Source organism: Lepidochelys kempii, chromosome 2 (genome assembly GCF_965140265.1).
Source record: "Lepidochelys kempii isolate rLepKem1 chromosome 2, rLepKem1.hap2, whole genome shotgun sequence".
NCBI lineage: Eukaryota > Metazoa > Chordata > Testudines > Cheloniidae > Lepidochelys > Lepidochelys kempii.
This window is the reverse complement of record NC_133257.1, coordinates 116,880,063-116,904,159: the sequence shown is the minus strand read 5'-3', so window position 1 is coordinate 116,904,159 and position 24,097 is coordinate 116,880,063. Positions and strand designations below refer to the sequence as shown.

The 24,097-nt window shown below is 43.0% G+C and overlaps 1 protein-coding gene across 3 annotated transcripts in view; it reads left to right on the top strand.

Annotated features, from left to right (window-relative positions):
- DSP (desmoplakin) overlaps positions 1-13,963 on the top strand; it is a 49,798-nt gene extending 35,835 nt beyond the window's left edge. The window contains exons 20-24 of one of the 3 annotated variants that reach the window (XM_073332093.1): positions 1,530-1,613; positions 2,864-2,971; positions 4,155-4,253; positions 5,810-8,104; positions 10,056-13,963. In XM_073332093.1, coding sequence (XP_073188194.1) covers positions 1,530-1,613; positions 2,864-2,971; positions 4,155-4,253; positions 5,810-8,104; positions 10,056-13,244 — 5,775 coding nt within the window. In that variant the 3' untranslated portion in view covers positions 13,245-13,963. The remainder of the gene's footprint in view (positions 1-1,529; positions 1,614-2,863; positions 2,972-4,154; positions 4,254-5,809; positions 8,105-10,055) is intronic. The other 2 variants (XM_073332094.1, XM_073332095.1) reach the window with 2 other exon arrangements.
- Positions 13,964-24,097: the final 10,134 nt, after the last annotated feature.

Genomic DNA, 24,097 nt, shown 5'->3' with positions numbered 1-24,097 from the left:
GGGTTGTTACTTTTATGGTAACTGTCATCCTATAAATAAGGTAGATAACTGACCATCAGAAAGGACATTAGAACATATAGATTGGTCAGAAATCCATTCTGGAAGTACTGTCCTCCAGCTCTTAAAATACGGTGATTGCCACAACCTGAGTCCTCGCTGGTGAGTTGAGTGTTTAGAAATACCAGGTATTTCTGTGCCAACTCATCCCTGCTCAAGTAGAGTCTAATTTTGCTCTCTCAAAATTTCCAGCCTATTTTCGGGGGTGGGGGGAAGCCTGGAGCCCAGTGTGCCTCATAGAATTCAGGGTCAGGAATGGTTTTGTCCTTAAAGCATTCAACTGGGACTCAGAAAGGCTAGGTTCAATTCCTGTCTCTGCCACTGATTTTCTATGTGACTTTGATCAAGTCACCTACAGCCAGACTATGAAGCTCTTCCTCATACTGGTGAGCACTTACTGTCACAAGTAGTCCCATTGAAATCCACAGTACTACTCGTGAGTAGCTGCTCACCATTGTGTGTAGGGTTTCACAGTTTGACCGCCAATCTATCTGTGCCTCAGGGCAGGTCTATGCTACAGCCTAAGTTGATCTAATGTACATCGCTTAGGGGTATGAAAAAGCCCCTCCCCCTAAGTGACACAAGTTTTGCACTGTCCACACTGGCGCTATGTTGGTGGGAGACGCTCTCCTGCTGACATAGCTTCCGCTTCCCACCGAAGTGGAGTACAGATGCTCCCCGACTTACGCAATCGTTCCGTTCCAGAAAGCCTTGCATAACTCGAATTTTGTGGAAATGTATACACGACCATTATGCAAAAAAACAAAACAAAAAAAACCACCCAACCACACAGAAAATACCCCCCTATTTCTAGTTTACGGAACTTTTTCTGTGAGTGCGGATTTGCATAAGTTGGGTCTTGCGTAGACCGGGGAGTGTCTGTAATTATGCTGACGGGAGAGTGTTCTCCTGTCAGCATAGTGTGTCTTCACCAGATGCTTTACAGCAGTGCAGCTGCGCTGACGTAGCGCTGTAGTGTTGACTTGCCCTCAGTTCTGTATAAATGGAGGGCACAAGGCAGTATTGCCATCCCTACAATTGTGCAGCACGCAGCCAAGGATTGAGCACAGACCCTCTTAAACTCCCACCCACCTTCTGACACTTCCTTACACATCACCTTTGAATGTAGTCCAAGGGAGTCGAATTGATGGAAGTTACGTGATAAGTACAGCTGGAAAATCAAGTAAAAAGAGGGTTTTTAATGGGTGTAAACTAAAGTCAGGCACTTCCCAAATCCTGAGGTCCTTACTCAGTTGTTACTAAGTCCTTAGGCAATGGGAGTTAGTCCGTGGAAGGCCTGAGTATCAGAGTGAAGATTTTAGGCTTAAGCCGTTTATGTTTCCAACATATTATATTGCAGTCACCCTTTCAAGAAAGTTACAGGCACCTGCTGCTCTCTTCAACAAGGGAGACTCTTGGCAAGTGGAAGTTCAGTAAGTTTTTTAAAATCTATTTTATTGTTTCCTGGACAGAACTTGCATAGTGAAATAACAGGAAAACGAGACAAAGTGGAGGAGGTTCTCAAGCAAGCGGATCTGTGTGCAGCTGCAATTAAGGTACACTTACTCCAGCACTTCAACAAGGAATGGCTTTTCACTATGTGGACCCCCTTCTGCAGTTTTCACTTAGCTCTTACTCAGGCAAAACTCCCACACTCGCTCCTTTTATACTGGACTGTATGTGAAGAAATTCCTCGTGTAAAGCACTTGGGGGAAGCAGAGCTTCCTGAAAGCAGTTTGTATATTTAGGGCCATCCCTTCCTTTCATCCCGGCATGCAGCTCCCACTGATGTCTGCTGGATTTCTGAAAGAGGATCAAAGGCACTATATATACAGACCTTCCACGTCACACATTAAAAGGGTGGGAATGGATGAGAAATCTGGGGCTCCTGGGTTGCTTTGGGAGGCAGGGCCAATGGCAGTGCAGATCAGGGAGGAGGAGGAGTATAGAATAGCCACAGAGGTCAAGAAAGGTCCACAGGGGACAATTCTGGTGATCTTTGGTGATCTTTCTATGTGGCTTGCCCTTGTCTCCATGTTTCTCCCAGCCCCATCTCCTGCTGTGCAGTAGTAGCTCTGTTGCATCTGGCAAGTGTTCACATCCTTTCTGTGCTGTAAGAAAGACACAGAGGAGGTTGTTCTGTTAATGTTCTAAGGCAGTGTTCTAATGTTCTCAACCTTTTTCTTTCTGCGGTCCCCCCACCAGGCTATGCAAACTCCACAGCCCAGCTGTGCCACAACTGTTTTTCTGCATGCGAAAGCCAGGGCCAGCATTAGGGCGTAGCAAGCAGGGCAGACGCCTGTGGCCCAACACCACACAGGGCCCAGTGAAGCTAAGTTGCTCAGGCTTCAGCTTCAGCCCCAGGTGGCAGAGCTTGGAGCGGCGGGGCTTCAGCTTTCTGTCCTGGACCACAGTGAGTCTAATGCTGGCCCTGCTTCGAGGACCCCCTGAAATCTGCTCACGGCCCCACTGGGGGCCTTGGACCCCTGGTTGAGAACTGCTGTTCTAGGGGACAAGGTGACAGAACAATTACGCCCAGGAGTCCTTCCACGTCACCTAACTAACCATGCCACCTCAGTCACAGAGCGACAAACACCTTTCCCCTCTGCGCAGTATGCGCACACGCTCATCTGAGTCTCCTCTGCAGCATTCAGGCTGATCAGATTCCCCCATACTCCATAAACAGAGGAGAGCATGTGGCCTTTTACAGCAATAAATACTTTGTGTACAGTTCTGAAAATCTGGACCAGGAGAGGTTTCTCAGCATTCATTAAAGATGCATTGTATTCTGTTCCCATCCTTACAGGATTATGAATTACTGGCTGCTTCCTACAGTTCAGGACTGGAAACGTTGCTCAACATACCTATCAAGAAGACTATAGTTCAGTCACCTGCAGGGTTGATTCTTCAAGAGGTACATTGCCTTTTCCCCCAAGATCCTTGTAAACTCTGTTTATTCACGTGAGCTGTTTCGGCTGAAACTATCCTGCTAGATACGCTGCTGAATCCTAATCACTAGCACTACTGTTGTTTAGGGTCTATAAGCATTTCTGTTAAGCCAGTCTAGACTCTGAAGGGAAAATCCTTTCCATCATGCCATGCCTGACTTGCCAAACTTTGTGCCAGAACGTTCCAGGGGGTTGAGTGGATGGATCCCCCTGTGGAGCAGCAACAGAGCTGCTCACACACATGTCTGTGTAGCTGATGGATCCACATTGTCATGGAGCCAACATCCCAATTCTTCCTTCTGGAATCCCCAAATCTCCTTTCACATCCTTGTGTAGAGAACCCCCTGTGCCGTGGAACTGCACCGGTTTCACTGTGTCCAAATCCCCCTTTTGGATGCAGAAAATGAGAGAGACAAGTTCTTTGACATCATCACTGCTTCACTGTAAGAAATGTTACATTCCATTATACATCAAAAAAAGTTAGAAGCCGCCAAGATGTTCTATTTGTAATGTTTAACTTCAGCACGTCACCACTGAATAGATAATGTGGTCACAAAGCATTTTTGAATCTGTGCTTTTTAAAATAAAATTAGAAGTGTGAAACCTTCCTCTCTTATCCTAGGAGCAGAGCTGAGATCAGTGGCTGAAATATAGAAGTATTGTTTCATTAAATCTCCCTAATCAGGTCTTAGGGCAGGATAGGGATATCCTCTCCATTTTACAGGTGGGGCACAGAGAGGTTAAGGGTAAAATTTTCAAAAGTGCCTAAGTCACTTTTCAAAATGGAACTTAGGTTCATTAGTCACTTAGGTGCTTTTGACACTTTTTTACCTGAAGTGACTTGCCGCAGTCACACAGGAAATAAATGGTGATGTGGGGAACTGAACCCAGGATTTCACACCACGTCTGCAGTGGGGCAAATGGATCTTGGAAAAAAGAGGCATAGCCTTCTCAGAAAGGGGCATTTTCACTTCCCAAAGTCTCCTAGGGTAATTGGGAGGAATTTGAAGGCAGAGAATTATCTCCACACTCTCTAAATTGATGTTTCTTGTAATATATTCAAACCATTTAAAAAAAATCATGAGATCCTCTCTGGTCTCATACAGCTTTCTAATATAGACTGACCATAGTTTTATTTTTATTTTCCAGGCTTCAGAAATTCAGTCGCGGTACATAGAGCTTCTTACAAGATCAGGGGATTATTATAAATTCTTAAGTGAAATATTAAAGAGCATGGAGGATTTGAAGGTAACCTGTTTGTTTTATTTCTGGTACTTTTACATTGTCACCACAGTATCCGACAGCAAGGTATCACTGGTCAAAAGCTTTTTCCCATAGTGAAATGCAAAACAAAGTATTGAAAAGGAAAAAGCATCCTGGATTATATCAACAGCAAGCTAATTAATCCTCACAACACACTTCTGAAGTAGGTAAATAAATTCCATTCTCCCCGTTTTCAACTTGGGGTAGTGACTTGCAGGGCCAATTTTGAGGTGATGTAGAAACTGGTGTATATTAGACTTACACGTGAGGTGGTAATATCAAAAGTACCCAGCATTGGCCTATTAGGTCAACCCTGACTACTTCTGCAAACCTCACACCCATTCTGTGGGCCTGAGTCTGATTTTATGTCCTTTTTGCAGTGTTGATTCCACTGATTTTTAGTGGTGTTACTGCTGATGTGATGCATCATGGTGAGACCAGAATCAGGCCCAATTCAGAGGTCACGTGTGAGGAATGTAAGATATATGTAGGAAAGTGATTGGTTGCAAATATAGTGAGCCCATTAAAATGAGCTTATTTAAGGGCACGTGTGCTTTTTGGGTACACCATCTCTGAAGGAGCTCCCTGGAGCACGGGGAATGTGCCCACTTCTACGCTTCTTTAACGGCATATAATCCACTCACTCTGCTATACTAATCCTGTTCTACAGGCCGTGCAGACAGCTGGGATCCTACCTCCACCCTACCCATCTTTTGGGGCACTGTGCACCTCCGGGAGAGGGGGGTATGAATCAGGCTAAGATTTTGTCATGGATATTTTTAGTAAAAGTCAGACGGGTTATGGGCAATAAAGAAAAATTCATGGAAGCCCGTGATCTGTTAGTGACTTTTTTTTTTTTACTGAAAATATCCGTGGCAAAATCAGGTGTGGGGTTCCCACATCACCCCCAGTGGCTAGACAGCTGTAGGGGCCTGCTCGGAGCTCCAGGGGCTCCCATTCCCTGTGCGGGCTCAGAGCTCCAGGGTCCCCCTGCTGACGCCTGCAGCAGGAAGCTCTGGGGTACCCCCACTGCCCCTGGCAGCTCTGGGGTATCTCTGCCAGGTGGCAGAGGGGACCCTGCAGCTCCTGGTCGCCGCGGGCTGAATTCATGGAGGTCGCTGGAAGTGACAGATTCCGTGATCTCCATGAAAGAATTGTAGCCTTAGGTATGAACAATGTCAATAGCTAGTAAATTCCGGGTAGAGGGGAATTTAAATGTGTTTGAAGCTAAGATATTTCATTCATTCCCAACAGCATGTAGCATTGGGAGCTTTGATGTTACCAAAACAAAAAGCCAAATTTTGCCACCCATACTCACATCAGGTAGAATCTTATTCTGGAAATCATCCTATTGATTTTACAGAGTAAGGTATTACTCGGTGTGAAGATGGGTATCTGAATCTGTCCTGATGTGATTAAATAAAAGTCTTGTGAATTGTTGGGCATGTCCCTTACAGTTGTTGTTGGTTTTTTAAGGTGTAATTCATGGGATGGGTTCAAACTAGTTATCACAGCCCATTTTTTCAATTTTGATCCCACAGATGAAAACCACTAAAATTGAAATGTTAGAAGAAGAGCTCAGGCTTGCCAGAGATGCAAATTCTGATAATAGCAACAAGTATAAATTTCTGGAACAGAATCTGCAGAAGTTCCAGGTGGACTGTTCCCAGCTCAAAGCAAAGCTCATGAGTCTGGAGGAGTTGAAGAGACAAGCTGAGATGGATGGCAGTTCTGCTAAGCAAAATCTGGACAAATGCTATGGTCAGATAAAGGATCTCAATGACAGGATAACAAGACTGACTTATGAGATTGAAGATGAGAAAAGGAAAAGGAAGCAGATGGAGGATAGATACGAGCAGCAGAAAAATGACTATGACCAACTGCAGAAAACAAGACAAAATGAGAAAGATAGCCTGAGCTGGCAAAAGTTAGAGTCTGAGAAGTTCATCAAGGAGAAGGAGTACGAGATAGAAAAGTTAAGGGTTCTTCTCCAGGATGAAGGCGTACGGAAGAGGGAATATGAAAATGAGCTGGCTAAGGTAAGGAACCAGTTTAACGAGGAGATGAGTAATTTAAAGAACAAGTATGAGACTGAAATTAATATTAAGACAACCACAATCCATCAGCTAGCTTCCCAAAAAGAAGATGATACAAAAAGTCTCAGAAACCAGTTGGATAGACTGGCAAGGGAGAACCGAGACCTTAAAGATGAGATTGTGAGACTCAATGATACCATTTTGCAAACAACAGAGCAACGAAGGAGGGCAGAAGAAAACGCTCTTCAGCAGAAGGCCTGTGGTTCTGAAGTGTCACAGCAGAAGCAACAGCTGGAGCTGGAGCTGAAGCAGATAATTCAGCTGCGTAATGAAGACAACTCAAGGTACAAGCAGGCTCTTGAGGAGGCTGCATTAACTATTCAGGAAAAAACTAAGGAGCTAGAAAGATTAAAGATTCAGCTTCAGGAAGAGGCTAAAAGCCAATGGCAACTTGAAAATGAACTGGCTAAGGTAAGGAACAATTTTGATGAGGAAATTATTAGTTTAAAAAACAAGTACGAGACCGAAATTAATATCACCAAGACTACAATTCACCAGATTACTGTGCAAAAAGAAGAGGACACAAATAGTTACCGAACACAGCTTGACAATGCCATGCGAGAAAATAGGAATTTGTGTGAGGAAATTAGGAGACTGAAAAACACAATAAGTCAGACAACAGAGAACCTTAGAAAAATAGAGGAAAGTGCTCAACAGCAGAAAGCAACTAGCTCAGAGATCTCCCAGAAGAAACATCAAGTGGAGGTTGAGCTAAAACAGGTCATTCAGATGCACTCTGAAGAAAGCATGCGATACAAGCAGTCACTTGATGATGCTGCAAAGACCATTCAGGAGAGAAACAAAGAGATTGAAAGACTGAGAAAGTCGTTTGAAGTGGAAACAAGTAAAAGGAAAGACTTAGAGGAGGAAAATAAACAATTACAAAGAGTTCAGTTTGATCTGCAGAAAACTAACATCAGTGCGACAGAGACGATCAACAAACTGAGGATCCAGGAACAGGAACTGACACGACTGAAAATTGAATACGAAAGAATTTCACACGAGAAAAAAGGGAAGGATCAAGAAAGTGCAAAGTTCCAAAGCACTGTAAAAGACTTGCAGCTCCAGAAACATAAACTGGAAGAGGAACTTTGTAGGCTGAATAAAAATGCAATGGAGGAGTCTTCCAAGAGGAAGAACGTAGAAGAGGAATTAGAAAGTATGAGGAGATCTTTCAGAGAGCAGTCCGTTAAAATCACCAATCTCACTCAGCAGATAGAGGAAGTGTCCATTGTAAAGAAAAGGAGTGAGAATGACCTTAAGCACCAGAGAGAGTTACTAGATGGTCAAGTAAGAGAAAAGCAGAGATTCATGGAGGAGATAAGAAAATACACATCTGAGCTTGAAACTTTAAGCCACCAGTTGGTTCAAGAGCAGGAACACTTAAAACAGGCTCACCTCCGAAATGAGCACTTACAGAAAGCTACTGAGGACAAAAGCAGGAGCCTGAATGAGTGCAAAATAGAAATTGAAAGACTTCAGTCTCTCACTGAGAATCTTACCAAGGAGCACTTGATGTTAGAGGAAGAGTTGCGCAATTTAAGATTGGAATATGACGATGTAAGAAGGGACAAAAGTGAAGCTGATGGTGAAAAAAATGCTACTATTGCTGAACTAAAGAATCAGCTCCAAACAAGCAGCAAGCAAACCCTGGAACTTCAGGGGCTGATTACTGATTTACACAGAGAAAGGGAAAATTTGAGACAGGAAATTGAAAAATTCCAAAAGCAGGCTCTAGAGGTATTCACAAATATTTGATCACGACTTTACTGTTTCTCCAATGTTCTAATTGACTCCAATGGCTTTTTGAATCCATTTAATTTACTCTTTGTCGTTTAATTATAATGGAGATTAATTTCCCTTTTACATTTGATTTTTAAAATGGTCAGATCCTGGCCCCTTTTCTAGCTCCTCTGCACCCCTGAAGCAGTGTCAATGGGCTATAAAGCAGTCTTACCCGTCCAGCTGAGGACTTCCCCCAGGGTGAGGGAAACTCTAGCTCCGTACTAATCCCCCCATTTTACAGCCACAGGGGAAGAGGGAGTACCTGGATTGCCACTGTGTTTCAACTCTGCCCCATAGGCTGTTTACTCCTTGGGGACTGTTTCATCCAGCACAAGTGAAAGCAGTCCGGAGACTGTTGTAAATTGCAGCAGGTGCTGAACCAGCTGCTAGCCCCAGAATTGAGGAGCTGCAAAAGTGGCTTAAGAGACTTTTCCCCCTCTTCTCAAGTGGGTTGAGTATATCTTTGGCTGCAGCTAAGGATTAAGGGTAAAATCTTCAAAAGTGCTTATGTGACTTAGAAGCTTAAGTGTCATTGCCTTTCAATGGGACTTGGTACTAAGCCACTTAGGCTCTTCTGAAAATTTTATTCTGAGCCCATATTCCCCAAAATATCAATATATGATTACAGAGAAAATTTTAAAAGATCCGATTTTATCCTTCATTCGTTTGCTTTGTCACTTGCCAAAGAGCAGTTTATATTTATTATGTGTACAAGTGAGCATTTATGAAACCCTATCTACTGAGCAGGTTTGAATCTACATATGCTACATTACTATATATATATATATATATATATATATATATATATATATATATATAACAGAACAAATCCACATCTGTTTTGCTTTGTTTTCCAGAAAGTAATTCTTCCTTACAATCTGTGTGTTTTTTATGTATATGGTTGAATATCTGTGTAAATAAATATATTATGTATACACCACTATATTACATGATATATTTATGCATGCATATGTAACTATGAAATACATAGTTATGCTATGCTATCTGTCAAAATAAAAACATCCTTCATAACTCTGCCACTTTGCAGTTTTATTTCTGTGCTTACTTCAAAATATTTTTCTATTACTTCCATGATTTTCCCTATGCTTACTTTCTGTAATCTTTTACTCTTACCATCCTCGGTATTTGTCTTTTGATTCTGTTCTCAGCATCGTTCTTTCCCTTTGTTTTTCTCTTAAACTGATAATATTGTTTCTCTCTTTTTTTTAATAGAGTCTCTGTATCTATCGATCTGTCTATGTCTCTCTCTAGACAGAAACACACACACACACATATTTATTACATACATAGTTTATTTAATTTAATACAGTTGATGCATATAGGGTATGCATTCTATATATCTGTGCATGTGTGTACGCATATGTTAAGTGGCATTAAATGCATTAAAATTTAAAGAAATTCAAGTAAAAATATTTGGAACTGAAGAAAATAAAAAATATGGACAAGAAGAGGAGGCATAAGTAAATGGAGCTATGCCCATTTTCACCAGCTGAGGATCAGGCCCTTGATGTGTCTGTGTACACTGTACATATATAGTATGAGTAGTCGTAAAAATGTAGTCAGAAGGTAACTGATCACCATAAAACCAAGGCTTCCCTAACCCACAGACAGAATTAAAAACAAGACGGTTAAGAGGGGATGCAGTACAGTCTATAAGCGAAAAGTAGGTATGAGGCACTATGTGCTAGGTGGTAACAGGAATGTTTTCAGAGAAGGTATCCATGTATATTAAAACATATTCATAGTCTTGGATACAGCATAGGGATATTCCGAAGGTTTTCCAGTGCCAATATATGATAGATTAAATTATGGAAGAGGATAAAGAACATCGTAAGTGGGAATTATAACATTTTTCTCTCTCAATTTTTTGCTTTTTAAATTTTAGGCATCCAACAGGATTCAAGAATCCCAAAGTCAGTATACTCACATTATGCAAGAAAGGGAGACCCTGCTGATAAAAATAAGTACCTTAGAACAAGACAGGGCAAGACTGCAGAGATTAGAAGAAGAGCTGAACCGTGCAAAGGTTACACTGGAATCAGAGTCTCGTTTGAAACAACGGCTGGAAAGTGAGAAACAACAAATCCTGAATGACTTAAATCAGTGGAAGAGCCAGTATTCCCGAAATGAAGAGACCATTAGAAAGTTTGAATCTGAGAGGGAAAAGAGTGAGAGGGAGAAGAATGCCCTGAGGATTGAGATTGAAAGGTTACAAATGGAGATCAAGAGGATTGAAGACCGATACAAGTGCAGATTGGAAGAGATCAGCTGCAAAAGCCAATCGGAGATGGATGCCGAGCGCCTCAGAATGCAAAGGGAGATTGAGAAATTTAAGTATCGCCCATGTGGGTCCCACAGATGTACTCAGACGGAAGAGGACTTTGCCATTGATCCTTCCAAATTGCTGTTTAATGGGCTGCGTAAGAAAATTACAGCAATTCAGCTCTATGAATGTCAGTTGATAGACAAAAGCACCCTAGATAAGCTCCTGAAGGGGCAAAGGTCAGTGGAAGAAGTTGCTGCTGACATTGAACCTTATCTTAGAGGGGTAGGGGCTATTGCTGGAGCATCTCTTACTCCAAAGGAGAAGTACACTTTGTTGGAGGCCAAACGGAAGCAGCTTCTTACCCCAGAAAACACAGTCCTGCTTTTAGAAGCCCAGGCAGCTACAGGAGGCGTGATTGACCCGCACAGAAATGAGTTGTTGACTGTGGACAGTGCGATTGCGAGAGACCTGATTGATTTTGATGACCGAGAACAAATCTATACAGCAGAGAAGGCTGTTACGGGATTTAAAGATCCATTCTCAGGAAAAACAGTGCCAGTGTCTGATGCCATCAAGAAAAATCTGATTGACAGGGAAACTGGTATTCGCCTGCTTGAAGCCCAGATGTCTGCAGGAGGCATTGTTGACCCTGTCAACAGTGTTTTCTTGCCAAAAGATGTTGCTTTGTCTCGTGGGTTGATTGACAAAGACCTGTACAGAGTCCTGAATAACCCTCAAGGTGCTTCAAAGAATTTTATTGACCCTGCAACCAAGAAGGCGGTCAGTTACATCCAGCTGAGGGAAAAATGCAGGATTGAACCTCACACTGGTTTACTTCTCCTTCCCGTGCATAAGAGAAGCATGTCATTTCAAGGGATTAGGCAGCCCGTCCCCATAAGTGAACTGGTCAGCTCTGGAATTATTCAGGAATCAACAGCCTGTGATCTCGAAGCAGGCACAATTAGTGTGGAAGAAGTCAGTGACAGAATTAAGGATTTCCTCCAGGGCTCTAGTTGCATAGCAGGGATATACAATGAGGCCACTAAAGAGAAGCTTGGCATTTACCAGGCCATGAAAATAGGCCTGGTTAGACCGGGTACAGCCCTTGAACTTCTAGAAGCCCAAGCAGCCACTGGTTTCATAGTGGATCCTGTCAGCAATGCAAGGCTACCGGTTGAGGAAGCTTACAAAAGAGGCCTTGTTGGAATTGAATTTAAAGACAAACTTCTCTCCGCTGAAAGAGCGGTCACAGGGTACAAAGACCCCGAAACAGGAAATATCATCTCCTTGTTCCAGGCAATGAATAAGGAGCTCATTGAGAGAGGCCATGGCATTCGTTTGCTAGAGGCTCAGATTGCCACTGGGGGAATCATTGACCCCCAAAAAAGCCACCGTTTGCCGGTTGACGTGGCATATACACGTGGTTACTTCAATGAAGAGCTCAGCTTAATTCTCTCAGACCCGAGTGATGATACGAAGGGTTTTTTCGATCCTAACACCGAAGAAAATCTGACCTATCTGCAGCTGAAAGAAAGGTGCATAAAGGATGATGCAACAGGGCTCTGTCTTCTCCCCCTGAGAGACAAGAAAAAGATGGTGCAAACTTCACAGAAGAACACACTTAGGAAACGCAGGGTTGTCATCGTAGATCCAGAAACAGACCGGGAAATGTCCGTGCAGGAGGCATACAATAAAGGCCTCATAGATTATGACACCTACCTGGAACTTTCTGAACAGGAGTGTGAGTGGGAAGAAATAACTATTACAGGGTCAGATGGAAGCACAAGAGTGGTCCTTGTGGACAGGAAAACAGGCAATCAGTATGACATTCAGGAGGCTATTGATACGGGTCTTGTTGAAAGGAAATTTTTTGACCAGTACCGTTCTGGAAACTTGAGCCTTACGCAGTTTGCAGACATGATTTCCTACAAGAATGGTGGCGATGAAGTATTTAAGCATGAGTCAGTAACTAAATCTCCCACAGTGCTGAGTGTCAGGAGTTCTTCAGTGAGAAAGAGTGGTTCTTTTTCAGCACCCCTGGAGGAATGCAGCCCCATTGCAGCCATATTTGATACTGAAAACTTAGAAAGAATCTCCATTTCAGAAGCTATACAACGGGGCATTGTTGACAGCATTACAGGACAGCGGTTGCTTGAAGCTCAGGCTTGCACAGGAGGCATAATGTGCCCTACCACAGGCCAAAGGCTTTCACTTCAGGATGCAGTTGCTCAAGGCATCATTGATCATGATATGGCCACACGGCTCAAGCCAGCTCAGAAGGCCTTCTTAGGGTTTGAAGGCTTAAAGGGTGGCAGTAGAATGTCAGCAGCAGAGGCCGTGAAGGAAAAGTGGCTGCCTTATGAGGCTGGTCAGCGCTTTCTTGAATTCCAGTACCTCACTGGAGGCCTCGTCGATCCAGAAGTGCGTGGAAGAATAAGTACGGAGGAAGCCATTAGGAAAGGATTGATTGATGGGCGGAATGCTCAGAGATTGCAAGACACTAACAGCTATACCAAAATTCTGACCTGCCCCAAGACCAAGCTGAAAATATCCTACAAAGATGCAATGAGTCGATCAATGGTGGAGGACGTCACTGGGCTGAGACTGTTGGAAGCTGCTTCTGTTTCGTCCAAAGGCATCTCTAGTCCCTATAACGTCTCCTCTGCCCCTGGCTCCCGCTCAGGCTCCCGCTCAGGCTCCCGCTCAGGCTCACAAAGTGGATCCAGGAGAGGAAGTTTAGATGCATCAGCAAATGCTTCATATTCTTATTCCTATTCAACCTTCAGCAGCAGCTCTATTGGGCGTTAGTAGTCAGTTAACAAGTGTATCTGAATTTTAATTTCATTTAGATGAATCTGTATTACTTTCACTTAAAAACAAAACAAACTGGTGGTCATATTATTATTTGCTTGGGTGCAGTGACCTTGCTGGAAAATAAAGTCATGCCCAAAATAAATCATAAAGTCTTTTCTGGGTGTGATTAACTTCTCTACTCTTAAAAAAATCTGTAAAATGTTTTGGGTGTAGACTTTTGAAGAGAAGATTGCAGGACAGCAAAATGCAACAGTTATGAGTTTCATATTTTTTTAATGTTTGGATTTTTGATTAATCTCTTCCTGTATATTTTGCATGGGCTATTGTTTGCTTCTCCCATTTCCATACCCTCAAAATTGTAAGCTGATAACCAAGATCTGAAAATATTGTAATAGTTTCCTTTTTTCCCCAGCCTAGCCACTTTTATTTTATTTTTTATTTTATTTTAAGAAAAGTAGTTACATTGTGGATGGAAAATGCATTTCCTTATCAATCTGGATACTGTACTGTAACATGAGAAGCTGTATCCTCTTCCACAGATAATGTACTTGGTTGACTGTTCAATTATAACTTCATTATTGGGGGATATTATTAGCATGTACTTTTCTTTCACCATACTCTATATTTTTTACTCATTTTGCTTGTTCATTTTCCATGTAACATCAAAAAAGGCTGACTGCTGCATTCTGGCAATAAACTTTTAAACTTTTAAAGTATTTGTGGTTTATTTTAAAATTTAGACATGAACACAGCCTTGGAAGGAAGGGAAATAGAAAGAGCCTTTCTTTGCCAAAAATGAACAAATGTTTCCAGTGTCACAGTTACTGTACAAACTCATGACGTTAACTCTGAGTCTCAGGAACTTGTTTATGTCAGTCCTATTATCTTCATGAGCATAGAAAACTAAGCCTGCATTTTCCAAAAGAAAATAGAGACAACGTGAACTATGGCCCCATAAGCAGAAGGCCACTTTTCACATCTGATTGCAGTTAAGGACAGAAGAATTTTTTTTCTCCCACTAGTGATCCAACACCTGTTTGCAACTACAAGCAGAAGACTCTGGATCAGATTCTCCCCTGCGTGAGGGTAGCCTTCAGCCAGCACACCAAAGACCAGTTTAGCCAAACACAGGATGATGACCCAGCACAAGGGGATCTTTTGATACAAGTGATTAGCATGACTTTGAAAGAGATCCATCAGGGTACTTAGCCTTATGTTAATTCGTATAGCTATTTGCTTTTTCCTCCACCATTCACAGTACATTTCAAAGAGAGATGTAAACACAGGATATCTCGGTATTTAATTCATTTAAATGCTAGGATGTCTTTTTGATCTCTGAACTATCAGAATACAGCATAGACAGGGACTGTTGATTACATTGTTGACCCTACTCATACATATGTAAATACACAAAAACACAAACATTATCTCCCCACATGTCTTTTGAGGGTTATTTATTTCGCAGGATGTTTAACCCTTTCTAGCCATGCATCATCTTTGGCCCCAGCTGGAGTTTAGCCTGTAACCTTTTCAAGAGTTCCTATGTTATCGGGAGATAAAAATCCACATATAAAATCACCAGGCGCGCACAATCCAAATTATCATGCTCTGTTCAACTCGAGACCTAGGAAGATAAATTGAGTGGTTCCATCCTGACCCCAGGCACCAGTGGTGAAAGGTTCAAGTAGCTGAGAAGGTGAACCCTGCACAGAAGAATCCCCTGGGAGAGACCAGAGTTTTGTAACTTGGACTCTCTAAATGAAACTCATCAGCTGTGCCCTAAGCTGAAGGGATGATCCAATGTCAAAATAGCTTCTACTGACATTTGCCATCCACTAGAGAGATGCAGCTTTGTAACATTTACTGAGACATGAGAAATGGTTCAGAATCCCCTGTTTTAAGTGGATTTCAATCTTTTTGGCTACAGGAGAGGGGTTCCTGAATTCAGTAAACAGTGAATTCAGTGAAATTTTGCCATGGGGTGTGTGTGAGCAATGCCTATTGGAATCAAGGGGAGCTGTATGTGCATTTGCTGAGGCAGAATTGCCCCTGTACTGTAAGTACACTTTTGCAGGAGCAGTTCTAGGCATTGTGGGTTCTCTTTGTCAGGCAAGCGTCTGTGGGGCTGCTTAAAGCTCCTTTTCCCCTGCGGCTGGTTAGAGCCCCTCTTATACTCCCTGCAGATCAGTAGAGTTTTATAATAATGCTGTCAAATGGAACCTGGCTTTGATGGGCAATCCTGTACACCAGGCATTAGAATGGCATTCTGCACATTTTACCTGGATAGCTAAAGACTCTAGCCAAGCTGTGAATATTCCTTTGATATTGCCTGGCAGCTAAAGTTGTACTGAGCTGTGCCATGTGAGACATGGCTCTGGTTTTGAAGCATTGGAGTATATACAAGCAGAGATTTTGTTTTGCTTTTGTCAAAACGATTCTGCTCTGTGGAGGCTGTTGGGTATTAAAATCCAGCCCTCAGGTGGAGCATGGGTAGGACAACTGAGAGAATGAATGGACTAACACATCTCGCTGGTGGCAGTGCTCTTCAGGAGCTCCCTTGCTGAACTCAGAATAGGCGTGACCCTCACAATCAGGGGCGAGAGATGGATCCCTCTGTCATGCTTAGTGTCATGGGCATGGAGAGGAGGGGAACAGACTAGAGTGGAAAGACAGAGAAGGGAGGGGGAGAGCTCAGGCCCAGGGCACATTGGGTGCAATTAAACTTCTGAAAATCTCTTGAGCACACAAACATGCTCTAAGTTGCAGCTGGAGCATGCAACAGACTATTTGCATCAGGTACCACAGTAGTGGGAAGCCTTCTCACTACCTAGAGAGAGACCACCTTTTGAAAATTTCTGCAATAATCTCTTCTCACAGTTGCCTGAGATCACAGCAGCCCTGCACCCCTTTCTACAGTCTCAAGGACTGGCAGAATCAAGGCACAACTGCAGATTTGGCCTCGTTCTGTATATACACACTCCCTGTACCCTGTACCTCAGTGCAACCACACCCCCAACTAGAACTTTGAGTATTTAAAAACACTTTAACTATGAAGCAACATTTTAGTGTGGATGCATAGGCTAAGCCCTCAATGCATTAATTTTTGTGTGCTTTTATTTTAATCACCACTTATTCACCACCACCACCCCCCACGAGAGAGAGAACCAGGAAAAAGTGGTCTTGGTTGGATTTAGTGGAGGGAGGGGTGAGAGATAAATCCATTATTTTTTAAGCAAGAAAAGATTTGTAATTTGAAAAACAAATCTGCATATGTATTATTTGATTCCCTTCTGGAAAGAAGAATGTGAAGGGAAATTTATTTATAGAAAGGAACCCATCAAACTGATTCTTGGTCCACAGACACTGTTACCATTAGGAATCCAGAGTAAACCTTCAGAGCTAGATTGAGACTTTAGGCACATCCCTGACAAGGTCTGCACCAACCCAGGAATATCTCTAGGAGACACTGTGGTACCTGTCAGTTATAACTCCTCCCCTGCTTGCTTCTTAGGGTGGGCAGGAAATGGGGGTGGCCTACACCACCAGGAGGTTACTACCTCCCACACTGGCTCAGTTACTTTGGCCAGTGAGTAAGGCAGGATGGGGCCAGTTTCTGCTCCTTCCCACCCCGTGCTCTGGGGAGGGAGTAAACAGGAAATAGTCCCACTCACTCCTGCACATCCAAACCCGGTATCCAGGTTGCACAAGTCTAGGTATATGGTGGGGTTATTAGTCCCCTCTGATGTCTTGTAGCCTTGGTCACATTTAGCCCTTAATTTTTTTTGTCAGACAAAGATTTGCTGGTGGCAGCAGCAAAACATGCAGAAACCAAAATGCTCAAAGCAGTAGCTCAACGTGACAGAGTCCAAACGTAGCATTTCAGCCTGTCCTTTTAGTCGAGCTGACAGGAGGCTACAAGATCCAGGGAAGTATGAGTGAATTGCAAATAACCAACAGTTGTGCAGAAAATGTAAAACTTCAAACATGAAACGCTGCCCCACTGTTAACACCCTCCTCTCCCCCTCAGTCCTGACAAGTATCTCTATTGATGTGAGTTCCGTTGGATGTGTGCTAGGCACCTTACAGACAAGCCCAAGACAGTTTACAGTACATAGGATGGGACAGAACACAGGCTGGGAACCCCACAAGCAGCTTCTGAACTGTTAACAGCAGTAGCTGATAAATAAAAACATAGAAAGCTTTGAATGGGGTGCCACAGCCTTTCCCAGTGAAAAGCCAAACCCACAAAATGGTGAAGAGTGGTGGGTCAGCTGTTGAATACACATAGGGCTTGATACAAAGATCACTGAAATCAAGTGGGAGACTTTCCATAGACTTTAATGGGCTTTGAATCTGGCCTTTAAGGTTCAGTTCTGCACCACTGAAACCAACGGGAGTTTTGCCATCGCCTCAGTGAAAGCAGAATTGTGTCTTTAGTTATGAGCACTAAAGGTAGCCACTTCCACCTTTTTTCTTTCTGATGTTGTTCCCCCCCCCGCAACAGGCTATAAAAATTCCATGGCCCACCTGTGCCACAACACCTGGTTTTCTGCATATCCAGTAAATTAAAAGCCAGAGCTGGCATTAGGGGGTAGCAAGGCGGGTGATTGCCCAGAGACCCACAACAATAGGTTGCTCAGGCTTCGGCTTTCAGCCCTGGCAGCGGAGCTTGGGCTTTGGCTTTCTGCCTTGGGCTTCAGCAAGTCTAACACCAGCCCTGCTCTCTGGTTTATTTTGGTGGACCCCTTGAAACCTGCTCACGGCCCCAACAGACGGCCCCTGACTCCTGGTTGAGAACCACTGCCATAGAGAACAGGCTTCTGCTAATAGGGGAATTGGGAATAACTGCTGAAACCTTTCTTTACTGAACTAGTCGTCTAGAGATACAAACAGTGGCATGAATCCTGCCAGCCTTAATCAGACAAGACACCTATTGAAGGCAATGGCTTGAGAAAGGATTACAGCTTTTGGCTCTATGTCCATAGAGCACTGTGTTGTTTCCACAACAACAGCCAAGTTCAAACAAGGATTTTGTCTGTCGTCGTCTGTTTGATAATATAAACATGCCAAGGTCTGATTAGTCAGCCAGCTTTGTGAATTACAAAATGAGGTGCAGGAATACTATAAAATAGCCAGTGTACAGTTCAGTATAAAACAGGCTGAATTAATAGACTGTGGCTGCCTATGTAGAGATTTCTTTTAAAAACGCATCCTGACATACAGACTTTTTCAATCTGATAGATAAATTCAGCTCATCTGTCTCGGGTAGATCCAGAAAAACAATTTACTTGGCTGAAGTTGCTCTGGGTTTAGCCCATTATAACTGAGAGCAGAATTTGTCCTTTCTTGTTTATCTGCAAGATTCAACATTCACTTGGCTTATAAGAGACCCAGAATACATTTTAAGTAAAAGTCAAGCAGCTTTGTTTCTCAATGGATAATCAAACACTCAAGAACTTTAACCAGAACCATTAAAATGGGGTAGTACTTGATGGCTAAAAATTTATTCTTTTAGCTGGACTCATTGTGATGTTTACTTATCTGCTGTTTAATGTTCGTGCACCAATGATTTGAGGCTGAAAGGGTACTTCCACAATACACCAGTTGCACAGGTTTGCATAAATATAACTGGGGAATGTAATAAAGAAATCACAACATATGGGGTTTAATGCCTAAAATCAGTGTCCCATTAGCCCAGTATAACATTACTAGGCCACCAATGAAGAATCAGGCAGTGGTGTTATTCCAACAGGAAATGAGTGCCATCAGGATATTTTTCCACATCTATCCTGGCATCATTATTATTTTATAATTAAACAGATGGCCCCTTTACTAATCCCTGTTCTGACAGAGAGTTAGGAGCATAGATCCTGCAGTCTGCTGCTTCACAAAGTCCAGGGACAGCCGAAGGGCCAGGAAACCCTGGCTGACCTGGAGGACCACGGTAGCCAGGGGGACCTACTGTGCCTGGCTGACCATCTTTGGCAACAGCAGCATGTCTAGGGAATCCTAGAAGAAGAACGAAACAAGGAAATTATATAAAGAAAAGGGGAGACTCGATGGAGCTGAGTCCTCTTGCCCCAAAACGGGGCCTGATTTTCCTTTTATTCATACTGGTGTAAATCAGTCATAGCTCCACTATTGCTGTTGGAATTACACTGATGCAAAACTGATCTAAGAGAGGTCAGAATTAGGCTCATGGCTTGTAGAAATTCAAGAACATGAGCAAATTGTGAGGGTGAAAAAGGTCAACAGGGAGCTATCTAGTGAATTAGTCTAGGGGCACGTACCATCTCTGTTAAATTCCTCTGCATGTGTTCTTCCCCTCCCCCTGTACAGAATGAATCTACATGAAATAAATCCCCTTCACAGGACCTTGCTAAACCTGTACAAAGGACCTCAGTCTCTCTCAGTGTAATCTAGATACTTGATAAGGGCAAGTGCATTTTAACACAGTAAAAATTGTGCCAGGGTCATCCTGACACTAGATGCTAACTAGAGCTGATTGGAACATTTTAAATTTAATATATTTTTGTTGACATATGATGCTTTGCTGAAACTGGAGTGTTTTATGGAGCCATATCAATTTTGATGAGAAGGTTTCTGAAGTCCATGGTTCCTTGGTCACTTCTGACCAGAGAGAGAGACACACCAATGTTTTCAATCTAAAAACGGATGTTTCCACCCTTCTGTTTCACAAAAACATTCAAAAGGTTTTGGGTTTGTTCTAGTGAAGAATGAAAACAAATTCTGAAACCTTGGAAGTTGTTGTGAGAATTATCATCCTCCAGCCAGATCTAGCATTAACTATTCCAATATTATTAGCACACCATTTTAGGGGTAGGAAATCTGATTTCTTTCCTTCATCAAGGTCAGGAAAAAATAGTGGGGGGGGGGGGTCCTCTCTGTGACCCTTTCTTTGAATTCCCAACCAGTGATTCTCTCTCGACATTTCTTTTACAAAGATCCTGCTGACACACACCACTGTCAGTGTACACATCAGGTGCCATTAAAATCTTTACAGGTTTGCACAGTGATCAAACTAGCAGTGTGGCCTCCCCCATACTTACAATAGCGATTATGTAGGAAAACTGTGAAGCTCATGAACAAAGTTCAGTATTTTCACAGAGAGTTGTAAATATTTCAGTGGCAATCATTGTACCAAAAATAATGACTTTATTAAATAAGTTGCACATATGTGTTTCATAGCTGAGTCTATAAACAGTTTTATGGTGAATAATTGAAAAATATAGAGCAAGGAAGTTAAAACCTCAGATAAAACATCCCTTGAAATCCTCTTTACCTCTAAAGCCTTGAGGTCCATCTGAGCCAGGGAGTCCCATGCCTGAATCTCCTCTCTCACCTTTCTGGCCTCTGTCTCCTACATGGCACAAAGCACATAAAGAAACCAGCTTGCGCATTGGATTTGGCTATAGGGGAACATTGCTTGTGAATTAATCTAGGAGTGTGTATGTCCCTACCTTGTTCCCCAGCTGCTCCTTTAGCTCCAGGAAATCCAACAGATCCTTTTGGACCAGGCTCACCTTTAAATCCATCAAGATCTGTTTTTCCCTATTAAAATGATATAAGTGATTTTAATTTTTAAAGGCACAAACCAGGGGGTTTGCCATCATCATAAAAAATGGCAATTTTGAGAAATCTGTTCTCTAAGAAAATGAAAACAAGCAGGCCAAGGAATCTCAGGACTTCAGAATTTCACCTGAAAGCAGCAGTTCTGAGATACAATGAGAGCAGAGTTTCTCATTACATGTCCAGTAGGGACCCAACCAGAGCTATCAAATAATTGATTATACATTTTTCCTACCCCACTCTCCTATGCTTATTCTTAATGGAAGTCTCCAGGCGTCACCATAGAAATTCAGGATCAAATTGTCCAGGTCTAGCCCTGAGCTGAGTATACTTATGCTTTGCATCAGCTCTGCTCCAGTCAGCTAGAAAAGCACTGCTGGGAACTGAAGGCACAGTGCAAACTTATTCCAGCTGTTGCCATCTCTTCTTATTGAAGGCTCTCCAGGGTGCAATGTTGTGTATAAGAAAGGTGACCATTTATATCACTGTTATACAATTTCCATTAGTCTTATACAAAATGGATCATGTAAGGTGTCAATGGAAAAGTTACAATGTGTTGAGTAGGATTATCTTGGTAAAATCCAAGTATCATCTCTGGATATGACGTTATGAACACTAGATATGTATTTGTATCTCAAACATGTTTGTTCCTGTGTGAAACCTCTCAAATAGATTTACATCAAGGCTAGACAGTTGTGTTGATGGCCCATCAAGGACATTCAATTCTCACAGTGGGCCATAGACGAAACTCATTCTGCCCAACAGGTCCTCCTCAGATGTCAAGGAACCAATGACCACCCCCTGTGCTGCAGCAAGCCAGGTAAGGACATGTGATATGCTCATGTGACCCTGGACTCCATCTTGAGCCAGTACCTTTCCACAAACAGGGACTGTGGGCTTTGTCTGGTACTGTAACTTTCCCATGCACATGGCAGAGGATATAGAAGACCCCGAAATATCTCCATTTTGTCTTCATTTCCTGTTTCATTGCTCTGGACTGGATTTCTAACAAGGGAGATTTAAACAAGGATTGATGACCCCCAAACTGTTTGGGTGATTCTACAGAGACTTTTGCAAACCTGATATAAGGTCTTTGCAATCACTTGTATGTATATGATTCCTTAGCCATTTATAACTTTCTCTTTTTCCCCCCTTTTATTAATAAATCTTTAGTTATCTTACTGAGGATTGGCTGATAGCATGATATTTGGGTAAGATCTGAGATTCATATTGACCTGATGATGCAATGTGTCTTGTCCTTTGGGATTAGAAAAAACCTCACATATGGTGAAATGGGTTTTCAGTAACCCTCTCACTATATAGGCTTGGTTGTCTGGGTAGGAGCCAAGGGCTGGAATGCCCAGAGCGGACTGTGTTTGGCTTCTGGTTAACCAGCAGGGCACTACAGAAGCACTTTTAATACAGTCTTCTTTCAGTCTGCCTTGAAGGTGGCATTCTCAGTGTGGCATTCCGGGCACCTGGTCACACATGCCTGTGAGTGCCAGAGTGGTTTTCCTGGCTGGCAGTTTCTGCTGGTATCAGTGCTTATCAGGCATCCACATTAGATGTCATACAAGTAATGACTGACATGGACAAATACCTGGTGTGTGTAATTTGAAGGGAAGAGCACACTATTTTATGTCACGATCAGTCATGACACTGGGATACAAACAAAGAAGGACCTGACAGAGTGTACATACACACTCTGGTTGAAATCCTGGCCCCACTGAAGTGAATGGCCATATTTCCACTGACGCCTGCATACATGTTCACATGCACACTCTCTCTGTATCAGAGAGTTCTCACCTTTTTCCCTGGTGGTCCTGCCATTCCTCGAGGCCCTGGGGGGCCAATTAGTGTCATGTTAGCAATAGGACAGGTGCTGGCACATCTGTATCTGATAGCAGTTGCATATTGGGCTATCTGAGCTATGACCACATTACGACACAGTTCATACACCTGCTCCTCAGGCATCCCTGGACCCTAGGATGCAAGTATGAATTTATAAACACAACAGAAATAGCATTGGGATTCTGTGTGTATATCTCCCAAGGGTATTCATTAGGCTATGTACATTCACCACATAGTTTGGAGGAACAATTTACCACCTATGGGTTGCTCATGAACTGTTTGATTTAACTGTGCTCCGTGTGCGATAGGTCACCTAAGTCACATAGTATTGTACGGTCTCATCGATTAGACAACAGCAAAGACATCACTTTGTGCCAGATCTGAGGATGATTTGTGATGTGTCCCCAAGCAAAACTGAACTTTGATAAACAAACTCATTCTGGACAAGCATTTATATAGCCATCACATAGAAAAAGCTTTCAGTACCCACCAGTCTGAGCTGGATTTGAACTAGTGACCTAAGGATGAAAAGCTCTTTATCCCATTACCACCTCACAGGATTAACTTCTTTAACGTTTACACAATACATTTGGTGCGATGACTGAGAAATAAGGGGGGTGCATAGTCAACAGCTGTCCCTGAAGATCTGTAAGCAGCAGCAGCGAGAGAATATGCAGATATTCACAAGCAAAACCACCAGCACTCCAATAACCAAATAAGGAAAATGCAAAGAAAAAGAAGGAGCTGGAACATACTTCAGGTCCCCAGGACCCTGGAGAGCCAGGGGGTCCAGTTGCTCCATCCTCTCCAGTGGGGCCAGGGAAGCCTCTTGGACCAGGTAATCCGGGGACCCCTCTTTGTCCCTTTGGGCCAGCAGGGCCAGAAAAGCCACGTTCTCCTTGCTATGGGAGGAGATGAAAGGAAAAGTTTGAAGGGAGAAAAATAGCAATAAGCATGGACAAAGAGGCGCCTGTGTTCCTTCATCTTCCTCCCTCTGTCCAGCCTCGTCAGTCTAAAAGGGCCCACCACCATCATATCTGAGCTCACGCAGCACAATTCTTACTTCTCCTTGGGGTTTGTGTAGGTCCTTTTCATTCGGCCTAACTCTATACCTAGCAGGGTGAGCATTATAAGAGAGAATGATTTTAGGTTCCTGTTGGGCTGTGGTAGAACATCATTTGCCCAGAAGCTATGGGAGGCTGTGCTTGATAGCCCCAAATCTTAATGTCACCCTCCCCCAGCATGCAGGAGAGAGAGGCTGCTTAAACTCTGACAATGAATAGTTAGCTTTGGACATCCTGGACCACCAAGACCTAATCCAGGTCTTCTCTGCTGTGTGACGTTTTGAGTACAGAGCATCAGGGAAGGTTGAGTAGCAGATTCCATTCAGTTCAGCCATTCAACTT